Consider the following 23,659-nt stretch of genomic DNA (forward strand, 5'->3'; position numbering starts at 1 on the left):
AACATGCTTTCCCATAAAAACTTTAGCTAGGGTTTACCTATCCCAATTTTCTGTATTTTCAGTAATCATCCCAGCTGGGTTTACACCATACGCTAGGCTAAAATGTGAGTTCTACACAGTGTTCCCTGGTCAAAATTTTATGACTAGATTTGATTTCTGCATTGGCTATTCATTAAATCCAGGGTAGTTCCAGCTTTGAGGAAGGTCTGGCCCAAATACTGTTTTCAGGGATTTCTCTTCTCTTGGGAAACTTTACAAGGGGCAGGTTTTCTGAAGGAAAACAACAAGGAAAAATGCTGGACCTAATGCATAATTTGAATTTCTATTATTCTCCTGATGTAGTATTGTCATAAGACTATTTTGTTCCCTCATAAGACTGTTGTGGAGCTAAATGGAAAAGCTTACACCCCCCCCCAAAAAAGGGCAATAAGAATATGCAATTGTGTTTCAGCCTTATAAACAGCAATACTGCCTCAGAGATGATTATTTAAGCAATATTTCATGTTATGTATTGGGATTTGGTGAAACACCTATTCACTGAGTTATTGGGAACTAACAGTTCTCCAGCACATGTACTGAACTTTAACAGTTTAAGCGGGAACCATAATAGCAGGAATAATGGGTTAAATCTGATTGGTTGTATGAAGGTACAGTATATAAAGAATGCATGTACACCCTAACCCCTCAGTACAGTTATGGTTATCAATAAAGCTGCTGTTTCTCTGTACTCATCTGTCTGGCATCTTTCATGATCATTCGAACTCGAAACACAACAGTGGCGACGAAGGTGGGATCCTGCTTCGCCATTGAGCTGAAGTCACAAGAGGACGGCTGTACGTGCTGGAGGAAAGAGGCATCTTTCCCCCCCCCCCCCCGTCGGCCGGCTAGTTTAGCATGCTAGCGGCCACGTGCTCAGAATCGCCATCTGAGCCTGCAGAGCAGGATCCAAACGCAGGAGGAAGAAGATGCCAAAAGTTGGCCAGCCCCGTGAATTTGACATCCGCCTCCCCGAGCAGTGGCCGTCGCACCTTGTGCAAGTTGAGAACTACTTACGGGTGAACCAGATCGCAGAAGATGGCCTAAAAGCAACAACTCTACTCTGAATCAGTGGGCCTGCGATGTTCGACTTGGCTGTTTCAATCAGAAGCTGAACGGACACTTCAAACCCAGAATGTCGGAGATGGCCTGGCGATTCAGATTTGACCAGAGGGTGCAACGCCCCGGGAAACTGCATCAGAGTTCATCGCGGCCTTATGCCAGGCTGCACACCTCTGCAGAGACAAGGCACTGCAGCAGAGACTTTTTACAAGACCTAACTTAACGCTACTCGACGCGCAAGATGAAATAATGGCTGATAAAGCAACCGGAAGCGCGGTCCAAGTAGTACAGACATCCAAAACCATCAAACCTGAAGAAACAATTCACCACAAAGCAGCTAAGTACGATGAAATCACAGTTGAGGAAGAAGCCGAAGTAGACAAGCTTCAGAAGCTAGCTGGGACACAAGAGCGAGGACTGGATCACAGAGAGAACAACCGTAAGGCAGTTCAGTTCCCTCGATGTTTGGGTTGCGGCGGCAACCAAGCACGTGTGAATTGCAGGTTCCGGAAGGCCACGTGTCGGGCCTGCAGATGAATGGGACACATCACAGTTGTATGCTGAGCTCGCTCCAGAGAAGGTCAGCTCAAGCAACAGTCGGAGAACTCGACAAAGAGAGGTACTGGGGCCCTGAGTCCAACCAGTGTGGGTTTTTTTGAAAGCCGGAGAACTATTTGCCGAACCGGGGCCCGCCGCCCACTAAAGCCTAAACTAAGACTTGAAATGAATTTACAAGGCATTCCATGCAAGATGGAACTAGACTCTGACTCAGTGGTCTCAATTATCTCATACGAGACCTTTAAATTTGTTTGTGACCGCAGTAAACGTTGGGTAAAATTGAGGCCCTCTAGTATCATACTGACCGATTTTCAGAACAACAAGGTTAAAATTAAGGGGGAGGCCACCCTGTCTGTAGGTTTTAAAAAGTTTCATGGGCACCTGGATGTCGTCGTGGTAGAGGGCCAATGAACCAGTTTAATAGGCTTAGATTGGTTTGAGGCATTAGGAATTTTGATTACTGGCATTAATCGAACACATGGAGGTAACATCGAATCTGTCTGCGAAGAATTTGCAGACGTGTTCAATTCAAAGCTAGGAATGTACACAGGGCCTCCCATTTCATTTAAATTAGACCCGAATGTTATGCCCATTAGGATCAAACCCAGAAGAGTCCCATTCGCGTTGAAACATAAAATTGAAGCGGAATTGGACAAACTAGTTGAACAAGGAGTGCTGCAGCCTGTAGAAGGGTGGGGAATGGGAGACCTCTATAGTTACACCACTTAAGTCTAATGGGGAAATCCGTATATGTGCGCATTATAAATGCACCCTAAATAAGGCCTTAAATAAGCATGCTTACCCGGTCCCAATGGTCGGCCATGTTCTCGCTTCCCTTCAGGGTGGCACCATTTTCGCAAAGCTTGATTTGGCGCAAGCATACCAGCAGCTGCCTGTTAGCGCGGCTCCAGCAGCAGCTCAATCTATGGTTACACATAAGGGGGCATTCAGAGTGAATCGTTTGCAATTTGGCATAAGTGTGGCACCAGGGATATTTCAGGAAATAATGGAAAAAACGTTGAAGGGCATCCAGGGCGTGTGCCCATACTTTGATGATGTTCTCATCGCTAGTGAAACAGAAGAAGTTTTAGCCAATAGACTCAGGGCTGTACTGAGTAGGCTTCGTTCCGCAGGTCTCAAATTAAAAAGAGATAAATGCAGCATAGGAGTTGATTCTACAGAATTTCTGGGATTCTGTATAGATGCAAACGGAATCCACCCTGCAGAGTCTAAGGTTAGGGCAATTAAAATGGCCCCCAATCCTAAGAATAAGGCTGAACTGCAAGCATTTTTAGGCTTATTAAAATTTTACCATACTTTCCTACCTCACAAAGCTGCTATTGCTGAGCCATTACATAGGCTGCTTGATAAAAAAGCTGTGTGGAAGTGGACTAGCCTGCATGAGAAAAGCTTCCAGGACCTTAAGGGTCTGCTGTCTGACAAATCAACTGTCACTCACTACATTGAATCCAAGCCTGTCTGCATCGCTTGTGATGCTTCTTCCTATGGCATGGGAGCTGTATTGAGCCACTTAGAGAAAAATGGGAAGCAAGTTCCCATAGCATATTATTCCAGAACTTTATCAGTGGCTGAAAGAAATTATGCACAAATAGATAAGGAAGGCTTAGCCATAGTAGCAGGGATAAATTTTTTTTAATGATTATCTTTATGGTAGAAAATTCACTGTGTTCACTGATCACAAGACCCTCTTGGGCTTGTTCACAACAGAAAAGCAAATGCCCCACAAATTATCACCTAGAATGCTCAGGTGGTCCATATTTTTGTCTGCTTATGATTTTAAAATGATTCACAAACCTGGAAAAGAAATGGGCCATGCTGATGGCCTAAGTAGGCTTCTCCTACCGTCTATTGAGCCTGACCCAGCCCCTGCTGCACAAATACTGTCCATACAAGAGTTACCTGAATTCCCCCTCCATGCAGGGGACATAGCTGCTGCGACTGCTTCAGATAAGATTCTAAGCAGAGTCCTGTCTTGGGTATTCACGGGATGGCAAGACAGAAGCCCAGGCCCTGAGTTCCAAGCTTATTTCATAAGAAAGCACGAGTTATCAGCTCACAAAGGATGTTTATTATGGGGAAATAGGCTCATCATACCCTCAGTCTTGAGAGATCGGGTGCTTCAGTCCCTACATGAGGGACACCCTGGCATAGTGTGCATGAAGGTGTTAGCTAGAAGTTACCTGTGGTGGCTTGGGTTAGACAAGGCTGTTGAGGAGCAGGTATATGGATGCTACATTTGTCAAAGGTCTAGACCAGAAATGCCTCAGGCACCTGTTCATAAGTGGGAAGCAACTCACACGCCCTGGTCCAGGGTCCATATCGATTACGCTGGTCCATTTCAAGGACAGCTCTTCTTAATTGTAGTGGATAGCCACTTGAAATGGCTGGAAGTAGTTCCAGTCCCCAACATGACTACTGCTAGGACCATCCAGGTGCTGAGGAAACTTTTTGCTACGCATGGGCTACCTGATGTTGTGGTCTCAGATAATCGGGCTCAATTTACCGCTGCTGAGTTTCAGGCCTTCCTCAGAGCAAACATGATCAGACACGCCACATCCGCGCCCTTCCACCCATCGTCGAATGGACAAGCAGAACGAATGGTGAGAATGACCAAGCGCATCATCACAGGTGACTGGCACCACAGACTTGCAGATTTCTTACTTTGTCAACACTCCACACTTTGTACAGCCACAGTGAAAAGCCCTGCGGAACTGCACTGGGGCAGACTCCTTATCACTAAACTGGACAGACTTCACCCTGACAGAGTGGCATCTGATGCTGCTCAACCCAAACCCCCAAGGGGGCTACAACCTGGTGACTTGGTCTGGGCCAGGAACTATGGACTGGGACACTTGTGGGTTCCTCGGAAGGTGGTTGACAAATCAGGCCCCCTATCTTATACAGTAGGGGTGGAGGGGGGGCGTCTGGTAAGATGGCACGTGGATCAACTAAGAAATTTTTTTCCAGGAACGGTCATTAAGTGACGGTGAGAGTAATAATTCCTTCTATAGTTCTCAAGCTGGCACACAGGCTAGCCTTTATTCTTCCTTCAAGTGTCTTCAGCACACAGTTGAGTTCAAGTCTGAGGAAGACCAAGAGGGCACAGAGATGCAACAAGAAATCCCTGATCAGTCGGATCAGCCAATCGTCAATGACTACTGTGCTAATTCTGCTTCAAGACCTTACTCTGGGATGGGCCTACTGGACAGGGCCAGCCAGGGCAATTCTTTGGAGTCTCCAGCTGAGGAGAACAAAGATTCTCAGGGCATGCCTAATACGTTGGTAGACTACAAAGTGAGGGAACTGCAGAGATGTTCCTCACGGCCTCATAGGCCACCTGCACACCTCACTGATTATATGGTCAATTAAGAGAAAGAAGTATGTAATGAATCACCAAGTGGGGTGGCATGCCTCTTGTTTTTTGGATTTTGTTAAATTGTATGTGCAAAGCATACTGTAAGGGGACTTACAGGAGAAGTCTATTCATAGACACATACTGGGTTATTATGTACTACTTGGTAGTACAGGTCTACTGGCAGAACAGCAAAATGGATCTGTCTTTAATATTACTGCCAGCAACCCTTACATTGCATGTCCAAGAAGGTCGCATTGGAAACTACTACCTTGAGTGGGGTCAATCACTCAAACTAAATATTGGAGGGTTGGAGCAAGCACATAATCCCTGAAAATGGGTTATAAGGATATTTACCTTGAGTGGGGTCAATCACTCAGAATCAAATGTTGGTGGTTGGGAGTGAGTTTTATAATCCTTAAATAAGGGTTGTAGGAGTATATAACCTCGAATGGGGCCAATCATTCAACTATGTATTGGTAGTTGGAGTGGAAGATGTAAACTTGTAATAAAATAGAATTATACTGTTTAATCCTTAAAAGGGGGAGGGGTGTTATGTATTGGGATTTGGTGAAACACCTATTCACTGAGTTATTGGGAACTAACAGTTCTCCAGCATATGTACTGAACTCTAACAGTTTAAGCGGGAACCATAATAGCGGGAATAATGGGTTCAATCTGATTGGTTGTATGAAGGTATATAAAGAATGCATGTACACCTTAACCCCTCAGTACAGTTATGGTTATCAATAAAGCTGCTGTTTCTCTGTACTCATCTGTCTGGCATCTTTCATGATCATTCGAACTCGAAACACAACATTTCATAAAATATATGCTATCATTGATTGCTGCATTGATGAATATAGCCAAACTTATTTAATATATGTGTATGATAAAATCAACTTCAGTGTTCAAGAACTTTATGATTATCACTCTGATGAGGGTTTTTTTATACATTAACAATAATATGAATTACAAGCTTCTGAAAACATCTTCTGATTAAGAAAAGATGTTAGTATATTTAAATCAGGGGTACACAAATTAAGCTCCCACCCCTTCCTGTGCCCCTCACTATCCTTGACTCAAAAAATTGATAGCAAATTTTAATTTTTATTGTGATAGTAGCATACAATTATTAAAGACATGGGGAGTAACCACGATATCGATTTTATTTTTAGTTTAATTTATGCCCTGACCACCCATTTCTAGAAATAGGTATAGCTCCTGCATGCCATCCAAGAGCCAAAGGATCTCAAAACAGATGGTAAACTCCAGATTTAAATCATGTAGCTTGTAAAACATCTGGGTTAAAACAATATTTAAAAGAGGACATTCATATTGCATGCTATAACAACAAAAGTTGGCAAAGGAAAACAAAAGACAATTCAGATTTTTGTTTAATGTAAAGTTTTATTTATATTGCTAGAAAGTTCACTGAGATACAGCAGAAACAGATAAAACTGATCCAGAAAAGCAATACTGTTGGTTAATATAAGAAAGACCTGAGATTGTATTTTGAGTGTTGAAAGCAATTCTAGTCTAGAATCCTAGTGCAAACCATGATATTCTTTTGAAATATCCTGGTAAGAAATAAAAACTTTTTTTTACATTTCAGAATAAAAATCCTCAGATAAAATACTGGATTTTGCTTTTTTCTACTTTGCTTTTACTGTAAAAAGTAAGAGCTTTATAAAGAATAACTACATGGGAATACTATATGTTTGAACTGAGATTAATGTTCTTATTCAGATTCTAGAACCCACATTATAATATTTTCTGGAGAAATACATCTGACCTCCAAATAATAGTGCAAACATTGGATGTTTTTGCTTTGACAGTAATAATTCAGTACTTGAATTAAGGTACATTAGACATCCTCTCAAGTATTTAAAATCTCAAACTAGCATAATATGAGACATTAGAATTTCTATTTCAGTAATATAAAGCTCACACCTAGAATGGATAGATATAAAATAATAAGAAGCCAAGGATAGTTGCTGTTGTGTGGTGGGTTCTTTGCAGCAAGCAGGAGACGAGGCGAAAGAGTTCAGGCAGGAACATGCTTTATTGAATGCAGGAACTGAACTGTTAACTAAGGCTTCTATGCAGCTATTTATACTGCTGGCCACTAGGCAGTGGCCAATAGGTTTGAAGGAGCCTATTGCCGCCCTAGAGCCAAACAATGGTGGGCCTGGAGACTGCTTGTCTGAGGAGCCAGCGACCGTTACTCAACTCCCTGATTAAGCAATCTCAAACAGCAATCACGAGACGTGGTACAGTTCAAGCAAAACAGGCCCAATACATTACAGTCGCCCTTTTAAAAAAGTGAAAAAAGCTATTTTATTGACCAGTTTGTTGACCCAATTTTATAGTCTAGGTTTTTTTGGTCTGTGGTTATATATTTAAAAAGTTCCAGACAGGTATGGATGCAGGAAATTTTCTTTTCAAAAAAGCAAGGAGTAACTTCCTGAATTTTGTTTGTGCTAGCATTCCTCCCGCTGTAGATGTGCCAGAGGGCAAAATCCCCATATGTTTCCCCAGAAGAATATGCAACAGAATTATGTCGCAGCTTTTATGTTTTGGAATAACTCTTCAACCGACTATCTGAAAATACCAGGTGAATAAACTGCAAACAAACAGACCAAGTAGAATGTTTAGGTTTGGCTGCATGCATCTTAGAAATGGAAATACCTGAAAAATACTTTTTTGTTCTGAATAAATGGTCATAAATTTGATTATTAATTCACTTTCTAGATAAAATGGCCATTCTGATGCAAAGTCTGTAATTTTCCATAGGGATAATTTTAAATATCTCTCTAAGAAAAATTAGGATAATAAAATCCTGAGGGAATGAACTTCTATGGACTGCCCATATTTTGAACAGACTGTTGAGGCACTAAATCAAATTCTTGGAAAGGATTCATGAATGTGAAGGGTTAAAGTAGTGTCTTGAACATCTGCAAGCTTAAGCCATCAACGTTGTCCCCTTAAATCCCCTCAAATGCAAGACGAATTCTGTGGAGACCTAGTGATGAGCTGAACTTTTTATAGCTTTGTACAATACAATCAATTTGCATGAGGGCTGCTCCACAGCAGAAATTCATGCACAAAAGAAACAAAGGAATGTGCCTGGAAAATGATATATCTTAAAAAGCTATAAACTATAAGGCTCGGAGCTATTTTAACTTCCAGTTTTATATGAAAATGAATTTCTTCAAAATACATGCTCAAAAGTAGAGATGACAGTATACATGCTGCAAAATGCCTGCATCTTATGCCATGTAAAAATATGAGCATTGAGAACATGTGTGAACAAAAATAACATGGAAACGTGTTTAAATTCCTAAGCACCTTCTTTATCATATGTAAAGACAAAGGACACCATGCCATAATGCAATAGGATTGTACAGATTTTTAACAAGGTATTCTGCTTAGTCAGATATCCATATGAAGCACCCTTTTAAAACCCTTTTGTGAAGAAGTACCTGGTTTTATTTGGCAAAGTAGTTGCTTCCTTCTGCAGAGGTGGCTTCAGTAATGCAGTTGCAATTGAGTAAGCAAGTAAAATGAGGGTTACAAAGTCTAGGGGAGATGAAAAACTGGTGGATACAAGAAGTTTTTGAAGAAAAGAGGATGGAATTGACAAGAAGGATAAAGCATTCTCTCCTTTCCCTCCAACCCTTTTTATTTGATGGTTTTTTACAACAAAAGTCTTGCTGGGATTTAGTTTTTGCTCTGCCACTTTTTTGAATTTTGCAGGCTTTTCTTGGTTATTCCCAGAGAGTTTATGTTTGCTCATTCCAGCAATATCCCTGAAGTAAAGAAACACAGAGCCCGCAGACTTCTTTGTGTAATCTGCACATCATTCTTACATACAACAGAGATTACTAATGTAAAGGTCCTGATCCTTTAAAACTAAAGATCTCTGCTTCTTTTTCTTTCCAGAAAGCAAAACTCCTGTCAATATAACAGCAGATATCATCATTACTACAGTTACCTAGTTCAAAGTATTTCCCTGAGACCTGCTCTTCAGGCTCAGGAACAGTATCTGATATCCTTGCTTTGGTTATTGTTGTTGGATTTGTTTCCATGGACAGCATTTGGAGTTCCGTGGTTTTAGTCATGTTGTTGTTACCAAAAAAATGTTCCTTAATATCTTCAAAACTATCTTTCCAATTTCTTTTGCCTGCTGCAATCTCATCAATCACTGCTTTGTGAAAGGCACGCACTGTTTCCCACTGATGTCTACTCAGGTGATTGAAAACTTCAAAGCAAAGGAGATGTCTTCCTTTCCGTTCTTCAGGTGATAGATCCAGGTCCAGGATATGGAAGTAACCAAGCATAAACAGATCAAGACTCAAGCTGTTATAATCAGTAGGCTTACCCTTGACATAGGGTAAGAATTGTTCTGGAGAATAGATTGTGTGTTCATGACTTTGAGGTCTGACTTCCTGAGAAGATAGCAGAGAAATGACATCCTTCCAATGACTGATTAACTTCTTGATAGTATATCTCTGATGAACTAAATGGACAAATCTCTTCATTTCTTTCAAAGGCTTCTGCAAAGGATCCTGCTGTTTTCTGAACTCGGCTATAACCTCTACAAGATCTGCTTTTATAGGCTGCTGAGTACTTAGAGTCTTCCTAGTCAGCAGTTTCAAAGAAGGAACATATGCAGATTTCTTCCAATGACTTAGAAAAAGTAGCACAATTCGTTCTTTTCGGAGGATGGCAGAGTGTGTTATTGACACATAGCTCTTATCTGCTTTAGAGGACAGTTGCTTATAGCTGATTTTGGAATCACTGGCAATTTCCATATCTCCAAGCTTATGTTCTCTACCGCTTAACTGCCTCTTGGTCTTACAGATGCTAAATAATGTTTGAATTGTCGATTCCTTGCTTGTGTCATGTTGCAAGGACATGTTTTTCAAAACTTGGGTTTCAAAAGGTTTGTGGTAATTCAAAACATTCAGTTTTTCAAAATTGTCTCTTAGACTTTGTACAGAGACACTACTTTCTATTATTTCATTACTGGCTGAATCTCTTAGGAAAAAAACTGTTTTGCCTGACTTCTCATTAGCCCCCTCTTTCTTGGTTTCATTTATATTGTTAAGAAGTAGCAACATATTTTTTACTACTCCAGACACATGATTGCACCAGACTGGTAGCTCCTGGGTGTCATCCTGGGAGAAAGATTGAAGAAACTGAGGATTGACTGTCACACTGATAATGGGAGATGGAAAAACACTTTGTAGCTCTTCTGTTAGGCATCTCAGCTCATTCTTAAATTCCTGGCATTTTTTTTTAATCTGCAGCTTCTTAATCTGGTTCTCTAAATACAGCAAATCATCATTTGTTAGTAGTTCCCCATAAGGGCCAAGGATAGCCTTGTGATCCTGTGAGTATTGCCAGACATTAGTATTTGCTGCACAGCTTCCCTTGTTCTGGACAGGGCAAAAAAGAAAGCAAGAAGAAAATGTTCATTCAAAGGCATAACTTCTCAGCCTGTCATTATTAGTGGAGTTACAGCATCTTAGATACGGTTGGAGTGTTTAGCCTTATGGATGACACCACAAGTATGCAACTGGAAGATATTTTAAGATAAGCTGGGGTCTCAACAAGAAATGAATCTATTTAAGTAAATGTTTTTGTCTACCTACATTGTAATTCTACTCATAAATATAAATTGTATAGGTTTTTAAGGCACCCTTAAATAGAGGGACAATACCTTCCACCCCAAAAAGCAGAAGATGTAACCCCAACAACCACCTACCCACTATAAATGTAATGATTTATATAGTACCTTGTACCTTGCTTGAATTTGGGGGAAAGAAGGATTTTTCAACATAGTGAGTTCAAAATGAAATATTCAACTGAAATTATAAATAAATAAATATGAGTTAGAAAAGAAATGAAGAGGCACTTTTTATTCTATTAGCTCAATGCAATACCTTCTTGTCCACCTCTTCTTCAGATGCTAGTTGAACCTGTAATTTTCTGACCATCACTTGCCGTTTCCATTCTGGGATACAGAAACCTTGCTCATCATGGGTAGGCACCAATGCATCAATATCCAGTGCTCCCAGACTGTCTGGCTTTGATACAGTATTTTGTGTCTTCGTTTTTCCATCCTATATAGGGACAACTATTTCAAAATTTAAGAACATCTCACAATGTCTCCTCAAATAATTCAAATAGTTATAATAAATAAACAGTCATAACAACATTTTCTCAAGAAATTAAGATTAATGAAAGGAACTTAACAGAAAACTGAAATGTGTAGGTTAGCTGATCTTTTCTAAAAATCTGTGTTTGATTAGCCAAATAGCATGACCTTGCAACGTAAAAAAAAATAATCAAATACAATTTGGATGTTTAGCTGGAAGAAATCACCAAGAAAGATTATATGAAAGCCAAAGGAACATGAAAGATATGAGACAGACTGAAAAATAGGCAATCAGTGGATAGGATCTGAGAATTCTACTATGAATCTTTGCCTTCTTCAGAGATTTATTTATCTTCAATGGACTCAATTTATCTTTAATGGACTAAAAAAAATTATCAGGCTGAAAACCTATTAATAAAAATAAAATCTTAATAATGTTCAAATATTATTTATTGGACCATTGAGAAATAGATAAAATAAAAAATTGAAAGAAAGCTATTTTGACAGAGGATGCAGTAAAAGGAAGGAAGGAATTAGAGGAATCAAGCATTCTGCTCAGGAACATTTTAAGCTTCTTTAAAAGATGCTAGGTAAAAAAACTTGCTCTCCCTGTCATTTATTATTTTTAAAAGAATTTTCTGAGCTACCCTACACTACCAACTGGCTGCCTATTCCCAAGGGAGAGTTAATTTGGCATGCCAATCATATATATACAATGGTGATGAGCTGGAGAGTTGGTTTTGCATTGTGTCCTCTCTCATAGTGCAATGAAGAAGGCACAAATATGAGTATGCGTATTCCTCCTACAGAAGAGACATAGCATAGGAACAGCTTCCTTCTTGGAAGTTTATAAGAAAATAATTTGCATGCTTGTAATATGTTGTTCCCAGGTACACATGATTTTCTGAAGGTCCTTGATATACTGTACACCTGGGAATAGAGACAGGATTTTCCCTTTATGTGGTAGAGTTCAATGTTTATCAATTATATTCAATAGCAATTTAGTTTAATAGAAAAGGTAGTTGTGTAACTTTAGTCACTGGGTTATCTTTGAAGAGTGTGGTAAGCTTCTTTCTAAATGATTGATGTATAACTTATAGTTGACCAACGAGATCTTATTGCCTATTCTATTTCAAAATAGAACAAGCATACACATTTGTCTTTGGAAATATAAAAACAGTTTGTTGATTTTCTATGAACAAATCATAAAGCTGAAATGGAAGTTGGGACTTCTATTTTAATCAGCTTAGCATAGTGAATAATGATAAAGGAATGAGAGAGTTCTAATTCAATACATCTGGAGAGACCAAGATACTTCACAGAGACATCCACAGAGACATGCACTCATGCACAAATAGCAACTCTCTAGCATTCCTAAATCAATCTGAAGATGGATCAAAATAAAAATTTCTAGACCTTACTTTGTTCTGTACCACAAATACGTAGCTCATTTAAATAAGAACTACTGTATGTCTAACCTTGCTTGAGAGATGAGGCAGTGTTAGCATCTCCGTACAACTACACACAGAGAAATTCCATAAATAATAAAATATTGAAATAAAGTAGTGAAAGGTATTCCAGAATAAGGTTATAAGTTCCAAAGCCCACCAGCAGAGCTATTACCTGGCTATTCTCCATAACTGTAACTCCACTCAATATCTGGAGATAATTTCTAATTCTTGGTATTTGATCAATATTGGTTTTTTTGCTTAAATATTTTGACTTTGACAACTTGAGCTTCTTCACTGTCAGAACAGTACTGTTCATTGCCCTAATGTGACAAAGAGACAAACACATAGTTTGCTTTCTCTTCTTATTCCTGAGTGCAGAAAAATGTAGTTATACATTCTATGAGAAACCAAAAGTCAGTCTCAAAGAGACCTTTAGATGCACTGCTACTTACACTGAGCATATGGCTTCTTTGTTTACAAATTGTTTACAAGTACTTTCTCTGTGCTTTCAATTCAATCCTTGAGGTTTCTACGTCTAGGCACAAAAAGCAGATGGGTAGGACTTTGTTTTCACAAACGTTTTGTAGTTGCTAGTCAGATATGCTCTGTATGAGTGTATCCTCAGTGAATGAAGGTTTTAAGGCAGGGAATGGGTATGCTATTTGTCCTGTAAGACTTGGTATTGTATTTAAATCTATTTTATATTCAGTCTATTCAAAAGTTTTATGTGCATAGTTGATCAGCCATCTATCTTTTAAAAACCTGATTAATCAACTGGATTCAAGTATTTGCTTATTACTAGTATTTCAATATAATATTGCCTTTGGTCCTAAGCTTTTTTAAATTATTATTATTAAGAACTTTTATATGGCCACTCAACTCACTCTCAGTTACTCCAGGTGGCTTACAAAGATAAAACCCCAATACAAATACCAATAACTCCATCCTCATCCTTCTGACCTTGTTGGCCCTAGTTAGGAATTGGATGGGAGACTTGGCAAAATGAAGCATATATCTAGATTGGGAAATCAAAAAAACACACCAGAAGGCTATGATGAAACAGATGGTTGTGTTACCGAAGAAAATCACCTTGACTTGAGGTGAACTTTTACTTTACATTTATCATATAATGAGGTAATTTACATTATTTATTTATTTATTAAATTTATTGACCACCTGTCTTACCACAAGGTAACTCTGGGTGGTTAGTATTACCACCTAGTAATATAATGTTACTTTTCACCCTTAAAAAGAAAGTATGTCTTTACCATTTTTCACTTTTGAGAGTAACAGAAATTGAAATAATTTTTAGTATAAATATGTCTTCATTTCCTAGATTCCAACAGCTGATTAAAGAATGTAGCATCTTCAGGCCTAACAATGGAAATGTATTATCTGACAATGGGAAACCTCAGCAGAGGAACAAAACAAAATGAGGCAGCAGAACTGACTCCATGAGGTTTATGTATTCTGAGACAGACATAAATTTCTTGGGTCTCTGGTACATCTCTGAGCAGAGATCTACCTCCTCCTACAAAAGCTCATAGTGTTTGTGCTGTAGCAGGCAGAAAAGAGGGCACTAATTATCAGATTTTCTCAGACTTTGTGGTCTTGTCTCAGTATTGAGTTAAAGTGCTATCTGTCTGCCCTTGAGTTGGCAGAAAGCAAAACCAGTGCAAAATTGGCTGTCCCCGTTACTGGTCCCTATCCTTCTCCTTTTGATTCTTTCCAAGCCTATGCCAATCATCTAATTTCCCCTAATGATACTGAATGAAACTGGATTTTGTCCACCTATTGTTGAAGGATGTCAAAATAAGAAGGAAAATGCTACTATAAGAACCATTGCAATCTCAGTGATTTAAGATTATCTTTTGCTTTGGATGGGGACAAAATGTATACAACATATTGACTGAAAAACAAACAAACATTACCAGGGCGTATCATACCTAGGTAGAACTCGGGACATGGCCAAAGATATACATACCTCTCTTGCGCTGCTATTTGTTTATGGAGTCCATCTGGGAGAGAAGAAAGAAGATGAGACAAATATTGTTTTCTCTGGCTAGATCCAATTTTAGGAAGATCAGAAATTCAAAACAAACCAGTGAACATGAATCAGAAGGAAGCAAAGCTAGAGAACTCCTCATTCTTCCTGGAGATAGACATAACTTGTACTGTGTACCAGTCGCAGCAGAAAGGATGCGGGTCAAGAAGTCATAATTAGCATTGCATTAATATTTGAAGTCTGGGCATCAGATGGCAGAGTGACACGAGGGGTTACAACATTGGCACTGTGAAGAAGAGTGTTGCCCAGCTGCCTTGGTTGTCCATTTTCTTTTTCACTTATTTCTTAAATTATACAGATTTTATAAACAAAGAGAACAGTCAGTTAAGGCAGCCAATAGACAAAGAACCCCTGTTTGGCTAATAATGCTCAGTTTTCCAACTTTAGGAATTGAACTAGATTGAGTAAACGCCCAAAGCTGGTTGCTTCTAATTTCACCTCGCATCTATGTGCAAAATCACTCTTTAAACTGATTTTTATTTTATATTAATTTATTTCTGGTATCTCTGCACAGGTAGTTCTCAAGTTACAATCACAATTGAGTCCAAAATTTATGTTGCTAAATGAGAAATTTATTAAGTGAGTTTTGCCCCATTTTACAACTTTTCTTGCCACGTTTGTTAAGTGAATCACTGCAGTTGTTAAATTAGTAACACGGTTGTTAAGTGAATCTGGCTTCCCCATTGACTTTGTTTGTCAGAAGGTCACAAGAGGGAATGACGTGAACTTGGGACACTGCAACCATCATAAATACGAACCACTTGTCAAGCATCCGAATGTAAATCATGTGGCCATGGGGATGATGTAACAGTGGTAAGAGTGAAAAATGGTCATACGTCACCTTTTCCAGTGCTGTTGTAACTTTAAATGGCTACTAAACAAACTGTTGTAAGTCGAGGACTACCTGTACAGCTGTGCTTCAAATAACTCCCAGCAGTTCACAATAAAACCATAAAGTAAACAATCAACATTATTCAGCAGTACCTCAATTAAAATATTCACTTAGTGAGCATCAAAAACTCTGCAAAACTGCATTGTTTAATGGCCTTCGGAAGGATGATGGGATGGGTTCCAATCTACCTTCTCTTGGGAACTATTCTAGACTGAATGGGCTGCAATGGAGAAATGCTATCTCCACCTGTTGCAAATTTTTAAATAAAGGGAACCTAGAATATCCTTTCACAGGACAAATGAACAGATTCTTTTGAAAATAATGTAATGTGTTTTGGTTTTAGTATATTAAATAGTTATAAATTTAATAAATCCTAAATCCTAATCCTTAATACATTAATATATATTTTATTTATTTTAAAAATGAGGTATTTGTTGTTTAAAAAATTAAGCAGATACAGGTAGGCTGAAAAGCAAAGTTAGGAGGGGTGTGTATGAACTTTGGGGGGGGGGAGTGAAGTGTGATCTTTTTTCCTGCTTCCATTCTATTGCCATTTTCCAGAACTAATTCATTTCACTCGGCAGCTATTGTTAAATGTGAGTTGAAAAAGAATTTAGGTTCCCTTTTTCATGCCTGTATTTAACTTGAGATTACATTAAAACTGAAAATAACAATTGCAAAGAAAAAAATAGCATATCCCTTCCTCAATGTCACTGTTCTAATTAAAACTGGAATATTGTAGCTGGGGAACATTGACATTATATCTAGTTATCACCTTAAAGAGATAGATTCTCCATTAGTGCACTGATGATGTTACCTAGTTTGTGTAATGAAATGTCTGCAACGAAAACAACCAAGTGCAGAGAGCACTAAGGACCTTTCATTGCTGCAAATCTCTGCAAGACACTATTAAAAATCCATCACTGATATTCTTACTTCTAGGATGGGAATATACCATTGTATTACCCAGTTTTTGAAGATATCATTCAGTCGAAGAATAAAATCTGGGAGGAAATAATGTCTATGCTTGAGGAAGAAGCAGGATTAAATGATCTGATATAAAAGGAGCTAAAAACATGAAATTTAATGTTAATGAATGAAGCCTGTCTATTCAATCAAATTTATTTATTTATTTATTTATTCACATTTATATACCGCCCTATTCCCTGAGGACTCAGGGCGGTTTACAGGAAATTAAAAAATCCACCATACAAAAGTTAAAAAACCAAATTAAAAAATATTAAATTGACCCTGTATACTTAAAACCCCAATTAAAATTTCTCCTCAGCCTGGGCCCGAGAGCTCAAAGAGCCAGGTCTTCAGGCCCCGGCGGAATGATCGGAGGTCGGGGGCAGTCCTCAGCTCCACCGGCAGCTGGTTCCAGAGGGCAGGCGCTCCCACTGAGAAGGCCCTATCCCTGGGTGTCACCCGCCGGCAATCTCTCACCGGCGGCACCCTGAGCAGACCCTCCCTGTGGGAGCGCACTGGGCGAAGGGCGTTTGATGCCGGCAGCAGGTGTTCCCTCAAATAGCCCGGACCCAGGCCATGTAGGGCTTTATAGGTAATAACCAGCACCTTGAATTTCACCCGGAGGGCAACCGGAAGCCAATGCAGCTCACGGAGTAGAGGTGTTACATGGGGGTATCGGGAGACCCCCATTACAACTCGCGCGGCCGCATTCTGCACCAGTTGAAGCCTCCGAGTGGTCTTCAAGGGCAGCCCCATGTAGAGAGCGTTACAGTAGTCCAGACGGGAGGTAACAAGCGCATGAGTAACTGTGCGTAGGGCGTCTCGGTCCAGATAGGGACGCAACTGGCGCACCAGGCGAACCTGTGCAAAAGCCCCCCTGGTCACGGCTCCTATGTGGTCTTCAAAATTGAGCCGTGAGTCCAGGAGGACGCCCAAGTTGCGAGCCCTATCAACGGGGGGTAACACCTCACCCCCCATCGTTAGAGGTGGAATAAGTTGGTTAACCCGAGATGCCGATATGCACAGCCACTCAGTCTTGGCGGGATTGAGACGAAGCCTGTTTCTCCCCATCCAGACCTGAACCGCCTCCAGGCACCGGGACATCACGGAGAGGGCATCGCTGGGTTGGTTCGGGGTGGAAAGAAAAAGTTGGGTATCATCAGCGTACTGGTGATACCCCACCCCGAAACCACGAATGATCTCGCCCAGCGGCTTCATATAGATGTTGAACAGGAGAGGCGAGAGGACCGACCCCTGAGGAACTCCACAAATGAGAGACCTCGGGGCGGATCTCTGCCCTCCTGTCAACACCGACTGCGAGCGGCCCTGGAGGTAGGAGGAGAACCACCGTAGAACGGTGCCTCCCACTCCCAACCCCCTGAGACGCCGCAGCAGGATACCATGGTCGATGGTATCGAAAGCCGCTGAGAGATCTAATAGGACCAGGACAGAGGAGCAACCCCTGTCCCTAGCCCTCCAGAGATCATTCACCAGCGCGACCAATGCCGTCTCCGTGCTGTGTCCGGGCCTGAAGCCCGATTGGTACGGGTCCAGATAATCAGTTTCCTCCAGGAACAGAGGGAGCTGATGCGCCACCACACTCTCAACAACCTTCGCCAGAAAGCGAAGGTTGGAGACTGGACGATAGTTGTTTAAAACAGCCGGGTCCAAAGCAGGCTTCTTGAGAAGGGGCCTCACCACCGCCTCCTTCAAGGCGGCAGGGAAGACACCCTCCTTCAAAGAAGCAGTTATTACTGCATGGAACCAGCCTCGTGTTCCCTCCCGAGCCGCATAAGCTAGCCAGGAGGGGCACGGATCCAACAAACAGGTGGTGGTGCTCAGTCTCCCCATGATCCTGTCCACATCATCAGGGGAAACAGGGTCGAACTCAGTCCAGATAACATGCTCAAGACCGCCTGATTTCTCCACGTCAGACTCTGCCCAGTCAGAGTCCAGACCGGTCCGGATCCGAGCGATTTTGTCCGCCAGATGATGACTAAACTCCTCGGCTCGTCCCTGCAAGGGATCCTCTCTCACCTCCTGGTTAAGGAGGGAGCGAGTCACCCTAAACAGGGCGGCCGGGCGATTATCTGCGGACGCGATAAGGGCGGCAAAGTAGTTAGACTTCGCCGTCCTTATCGCCGCAAGATAAGACCTTATAAAGGTTCTTAACTGCAATCGGTCGGATTCGGATCGGCTGGATCTCCAACCGCTCTCTAGACCTCGTCTCCGACGCTTCATCTCCCGGAGCTCCACAGAGAACCATGGGGCCCAACGGGATCTGCGCCGGGTCAGAGGTCGCATGGGTACAACGCAGTCAATTGCCCTGGTGGCAGCCGTTTCCCAGGCCTCCACCAGAGCATCGACTGGGCTGTGGGTAAGGGTGATAGGTATAGGCCCAAGCGCCCTCTGGAACCGATCCGGGTCCATTAGGCGCCTGGGGCGGAACCACCTGGACGGTTCCGCCGCCCAGCGGCGGGGGGTGGCATGACGGAAAACCAGCCTCAGGAGGTGGTGATCTGACCATGACAGGGGGGTGATGGACGGGGAACCCCCTCCCAGATCGTCCAACCACTGTCCAGACAGGAACACCAGGTCGAGAGTATGATGTGTGAAGCATGATGTGTGAAGCATGAAAATGTGTGAAGCATGAAAACATCTGCAAATATCAATGAAATATCAATGCCATTATCAGTCAGGAAAAGTCTTATATGAATGCAGTTCATGATCCTCTGGACATGTTCTGTATCTGTGCCACATTTTTTTCTGTTCACAAAAAGGAAAGAACAACTGGGAATAATTTAATTTAATTTATTGAATTTATATACCGCCCTTTCCCGAAGGACTCAGGGCGGTTTACAGGGTATAATTTTTAAAACATTAATACAAAAATTAAGACCAATTTAAAAAAGATTAAACTAAGTGACTAATAAAGAAAAGATGAAAACGATTGCAACAGAAACATGTTTATGATCCCTGCATCATACTAAACCTAGTGGTTTCTATTAATCCATATTAGTCTATACTGCAGGTTGATACTATAAGAGGTTGGTATTATGGTTTTCTTGGGTTTCATGATCTATAGAAAGATGTATGCTATCTTTCTCATCCATTCTAAGAAATCTTATGTGGGAACAGCTTATGTGTGTTCATGTCTGAATCATCGTGAGTTTTTATACATACCTACACAAATCTCTTCAAGTTATCATGAGAATGAAATTGACAATTAATGGCTCAGCATGATGTTTTGATCTTATTTGCCTGTAGGAATCAAAGACTACAATGTTCCTTTAACATGCAATACAGAAATATGTACTAAATCAGCTGGAGAATCATCTGGCATGCCACCTCTGTGTATAAATATCACATCAACATTTTATTACATTTCTCCTGAGATAAGAAATGGAATAAAAAATACTTGAAGATTCAACAGCAGAAATTATAGGGAAAAGATAGGTGCATTTGTCTTGGCAAAAACAAGCACTTGCAAATTTGACTCCAGAAACTTAACTATACAATAATTAACCAACAATTTTCAGTTGTGATTTGGGGGCAACCTACTAGTTCATTGCTATAATATTGGAAGTCTATGTGGTCCTCTGAGATGAAATAATCTACATCAGCCTTCCCCAAACTGGCATTCCTGGATATACAGAAATTAGAATTTTAACCAATAAGAGAATGGGAAGATTGTTTGAAATGTTAGATCACCTAGGAGTGCTTTGATAAATATCATATTCAAAATGTATTTCAGTGAGATCCTTAATCATTATCCTAAGTGTTTTTTAATTATATAAACTTAGGCTGAAATAATCATGTGGTATTGGTGTTTAAGGCTGTCAGTGAGTCCTACCTTATTATGTGTAAGGGCAAACGATGCTATGTCAGATAAAATAAGATCACTGGTGCTTCATAAAATATTGATGAATTCTGTAGTCTCAGATAGGATACATGGCCCTCTTGAAGCTATCAGCATGTCTCCGTTAACCAAATGATTGTATAAGCAATAGCTGGATATTATGGAAGGGATATTATTTATTTATTATCACAGTATAATGAGAAATTAAGGGTGAATGCTGGTAAAAATGAATTGGATATATTGCCTATTGTACACATTAGTATACATACTTGGCTTTGGCAAAATATTAGTACTTGGACTGGTTCCCAATTACGCTCACATCCTTGACACTGACACTGAAATCAATGCTCTCTCCTTGTAGACTCAGGCTCAACCCCAAGAAAGCACAAGTGGAAGCCTTTGCTGCTTCTCTTTGTTGCTGTAACTGCTTGCCTTCTCTGAGAGTGCATCCTAAAAAATGAAAAGTGCAAGGAGTGTAAGCAGCAGGAAACTTCCAACAGAAAACTTCAAGGATAAGCTACAGGCCCTCTGGACATCTTCTTTCACAATGCCAACAAGGACACTACCCTGGCAGAGGTATTAGATCCTTATGCACTAAGGCAACCATACTGAGATGCCTCTGCTACTGCCAACATTACCTAAGCAAGGGACCTTCCATTGCTCAGCCATGGTGGTAGTAGTGCCAGTGTCAAATAACATTGCTGACCAACTCTGATGATATACTGCTGAGAGACAGACCAAATTAAGCTGCCATTGGAAGACTGTCTTCTGTCACCAGGACAGCCTATCCCATTCTACCCCCTACTTTCTACCTGACAGGTCTTTTCATCACACAATTCAATAGATAGAACAAAGTGACAAAGGAAAGTAGATTCAGAAAATGTATCCTCCTTTTCTTAATTTGGAGATATCATGTCTCTGGGTCTTCTTGAAATGCAGCTGATCTACATCAGCAGTCAAATTGACTGTAAAATTTGTCCTGGACTAGACTGTAAAATTTGTCCTGGACTGCAGTGCAGGGGCTACAGGGGCTACAGTAGGGCTACAGTGGGGCTATAGTGTCTGACAGTGAGTTTAAAATGCTCACATTTTTTTGACTTCTTGCATTTGGAAAATGTAGACAGTAATAACACTTATTCTTGTGATGGAACCAGTCTCATTTTATTGCTCAGAATCTAGAATTTTAAGGTTAGGGTTAGAATTTCCAATTCAGTCATGTCAGATAGGTCAATCTTCATTTGGTCACTGAGTGTTGATTACTGTTTTAACCTAATGCTCACAAACCTTAGCTCATATATTCCTCTAGTCCTACTTTTCTGATACAGCTGCAAGATACTTTGGTTTTTAGGTAACAGTCGTTTAGCATTATGCATGAATCCTTAACTCTCACTGTTATTAACTATGGTTTATTGAAAAACTAACTAATTTGATAGTTTTTGTCCAGTCTCCAACCTTCCCTGAGAAATTAATTGCATGGCAGTTTCAAAAAGCTCTGGATGAAGTGGGTTATCTGGACCTTTTCAATCAGGATTTGGGCTGGAATATGGGACAGAGCTGGCATTAATCATGCTCTTGGATTACCTATGGCAGGATCAGGAGGGGGTAATTCATCCATCTTCACTCTTTTTGTTCCCTCAGAGGCCTTAAAACCCATTGGCCATGGTATCCCTCTAGATTAGCTTTGAGAGTTGAGGGTGGGTGGCACTGAGTTGTGCTGGTTTCTCTCCTTCTTTAGAGGTCAGTTCCAATCAATGTTGACAGGGGAGGAAAGGTCCAGCCATGGCCCTACTTTGTAGGGTGTTGCAGGGCTCAGTTTTCTCTTCCCTCTTATTTAATACCTACAGGAGACCATTGAGTGAAGTGATCCAAATATTTAGGGTTGAGGTAACATCAGTATGCTGATACACAACTTTGTATCTCTACCTTGGATTGCCTGAGTGACTCTATGGATGTCAGAGTATCCAAGTAGCAGGGGCCTGGTTGGAATGCAATGGGCTTTGGCTCAACCCAAGCAAGGATGAATGGCTTTGGGTATTTGGGTCTTCTGGTGTGAGTTTTTTTTCTACCTTTCGTCCTGAATGGGTGGCACTGCTTCAGACCACCTGGTGTGCAATCTGGGGGATTGTTTTGGATTCATGGCTTCTGTTTGGAAGGACAATAGTAGCTGTGGCCAAAAGGGTCTTTGCATACCTTTGAGTTCTGTGACAATTGCATCCATTCCTGGACCATGTCTTTGCTCACTGTCATTCCTTTTGATCTTCTATCTTGACCACTGAAATACACTCTACATGGGTCTGCCCTTGAAAATTAATCATACTATGGCTGCTACAGAATATAACTGCATGGATTGTAAATGGTGGCTGTTATTCAGCACATGTAGCATTAATGTTATATCAGCTGCTTTGGCTGTCAGTGTTCCCAGATGCAATTCAAGGGGCTGGTTGCCATCAGTAAAGCCCCACATGTCTTGGGATCAGGTTATCTGATGGATGATCTTCTTGCAGTTATTTCTGTTTCCAATCTGCTTCAGAAAATGGACATGCTCCAGATACCATTGTCCAGGGAATGTCAGCCGGTAGGGATTAGGAGATGTGCCTTCTCTGTCATAGCCCATTCTCTGGAACATCCTCTCTTCTGAGATATGGAGGGGATAGGATAACCTCTACCCTGTTGGCCTTTCAAAAGGCTTTTCAGAACTGGTTATGTACACTGGTCTAGGGTCCAAGTGTGTAAAGGATTTCATTTCCTGGTTATGTTAATATCTACAGATTATAATATCTGTCAGTTACTTTATATACAGGTTGTACTCGATTTATGATCAGAATTGAGCCCAAAGTTTCTGTTGCTATGTGAGACATTGTTGAGTGAGTTTTGCCCCATTTTATGACTTTTCTTTCCATGTTTGTTAAGTGAACCACTGCAGTTGTTAAATTAGTATCATGGTTGTTAAATGAATCTGGCTTCCCCATTGACTTTGCTGGCCAGACCACAAAAGGTGATCACATGATCCCTGGACATTGCAACTGTCATAAATATGAGTCAATTGCCAAATTGTCTGAATTTTGATCACATGACTATGGGGATGTTATAATGGTTGTAAGTGTGAAAAACAGTCACAAGCCACTTTTTTCAGTGCCATTGAATGATCACTAAATGACCTGTTGTATGTTGAGGACTACCTGTACTTAATTTTTCTTTTTATAATGTGTTTTGAATTGGTTTAATTGG

The 23,659-nt window shown here is 40.7% G+C and overlaps 1 protein-coding gene across 1 annotated transcript; it reads right to left on the reverse strand.

Annotated features, from left to right (window-relative positions):
• Positions 1-8,916: 8,916 nt before the first annotated feature.
• ESPNL (espin like) lies at positions 8,917-22,085 on the reverse strand (the record flags this gene model as incomplete). Its single annotated transcript, XM_081328553.1, has 5 exons — positions 8,917-10,473; positions 10,981-11,160; positions 20,134-20,215; positions 20,725-20,881; positions 22,013-22,085. 5 exons carry the CDS (start codon positions 22,083-22,085, stop codon positions 8,917-8,919), a joined length of 2,049 nt encoding a protein of 682 aa, XP_081184679.1.
• Positions 22,086-23,659: the final 1,574 nt, after the last annotated feature.

This window comes from Vipera berus, assembly GCF_964194415.1.
Source record: "Vipera berus genome assembly, chromosome: 5".
Taxonomy (NCBI): domain Eukaryota; kingdom Metazoa; phylum Chordata; class Lepidosauria; order Squamata; family Viperidae; genus Vipera; species Vipera berus.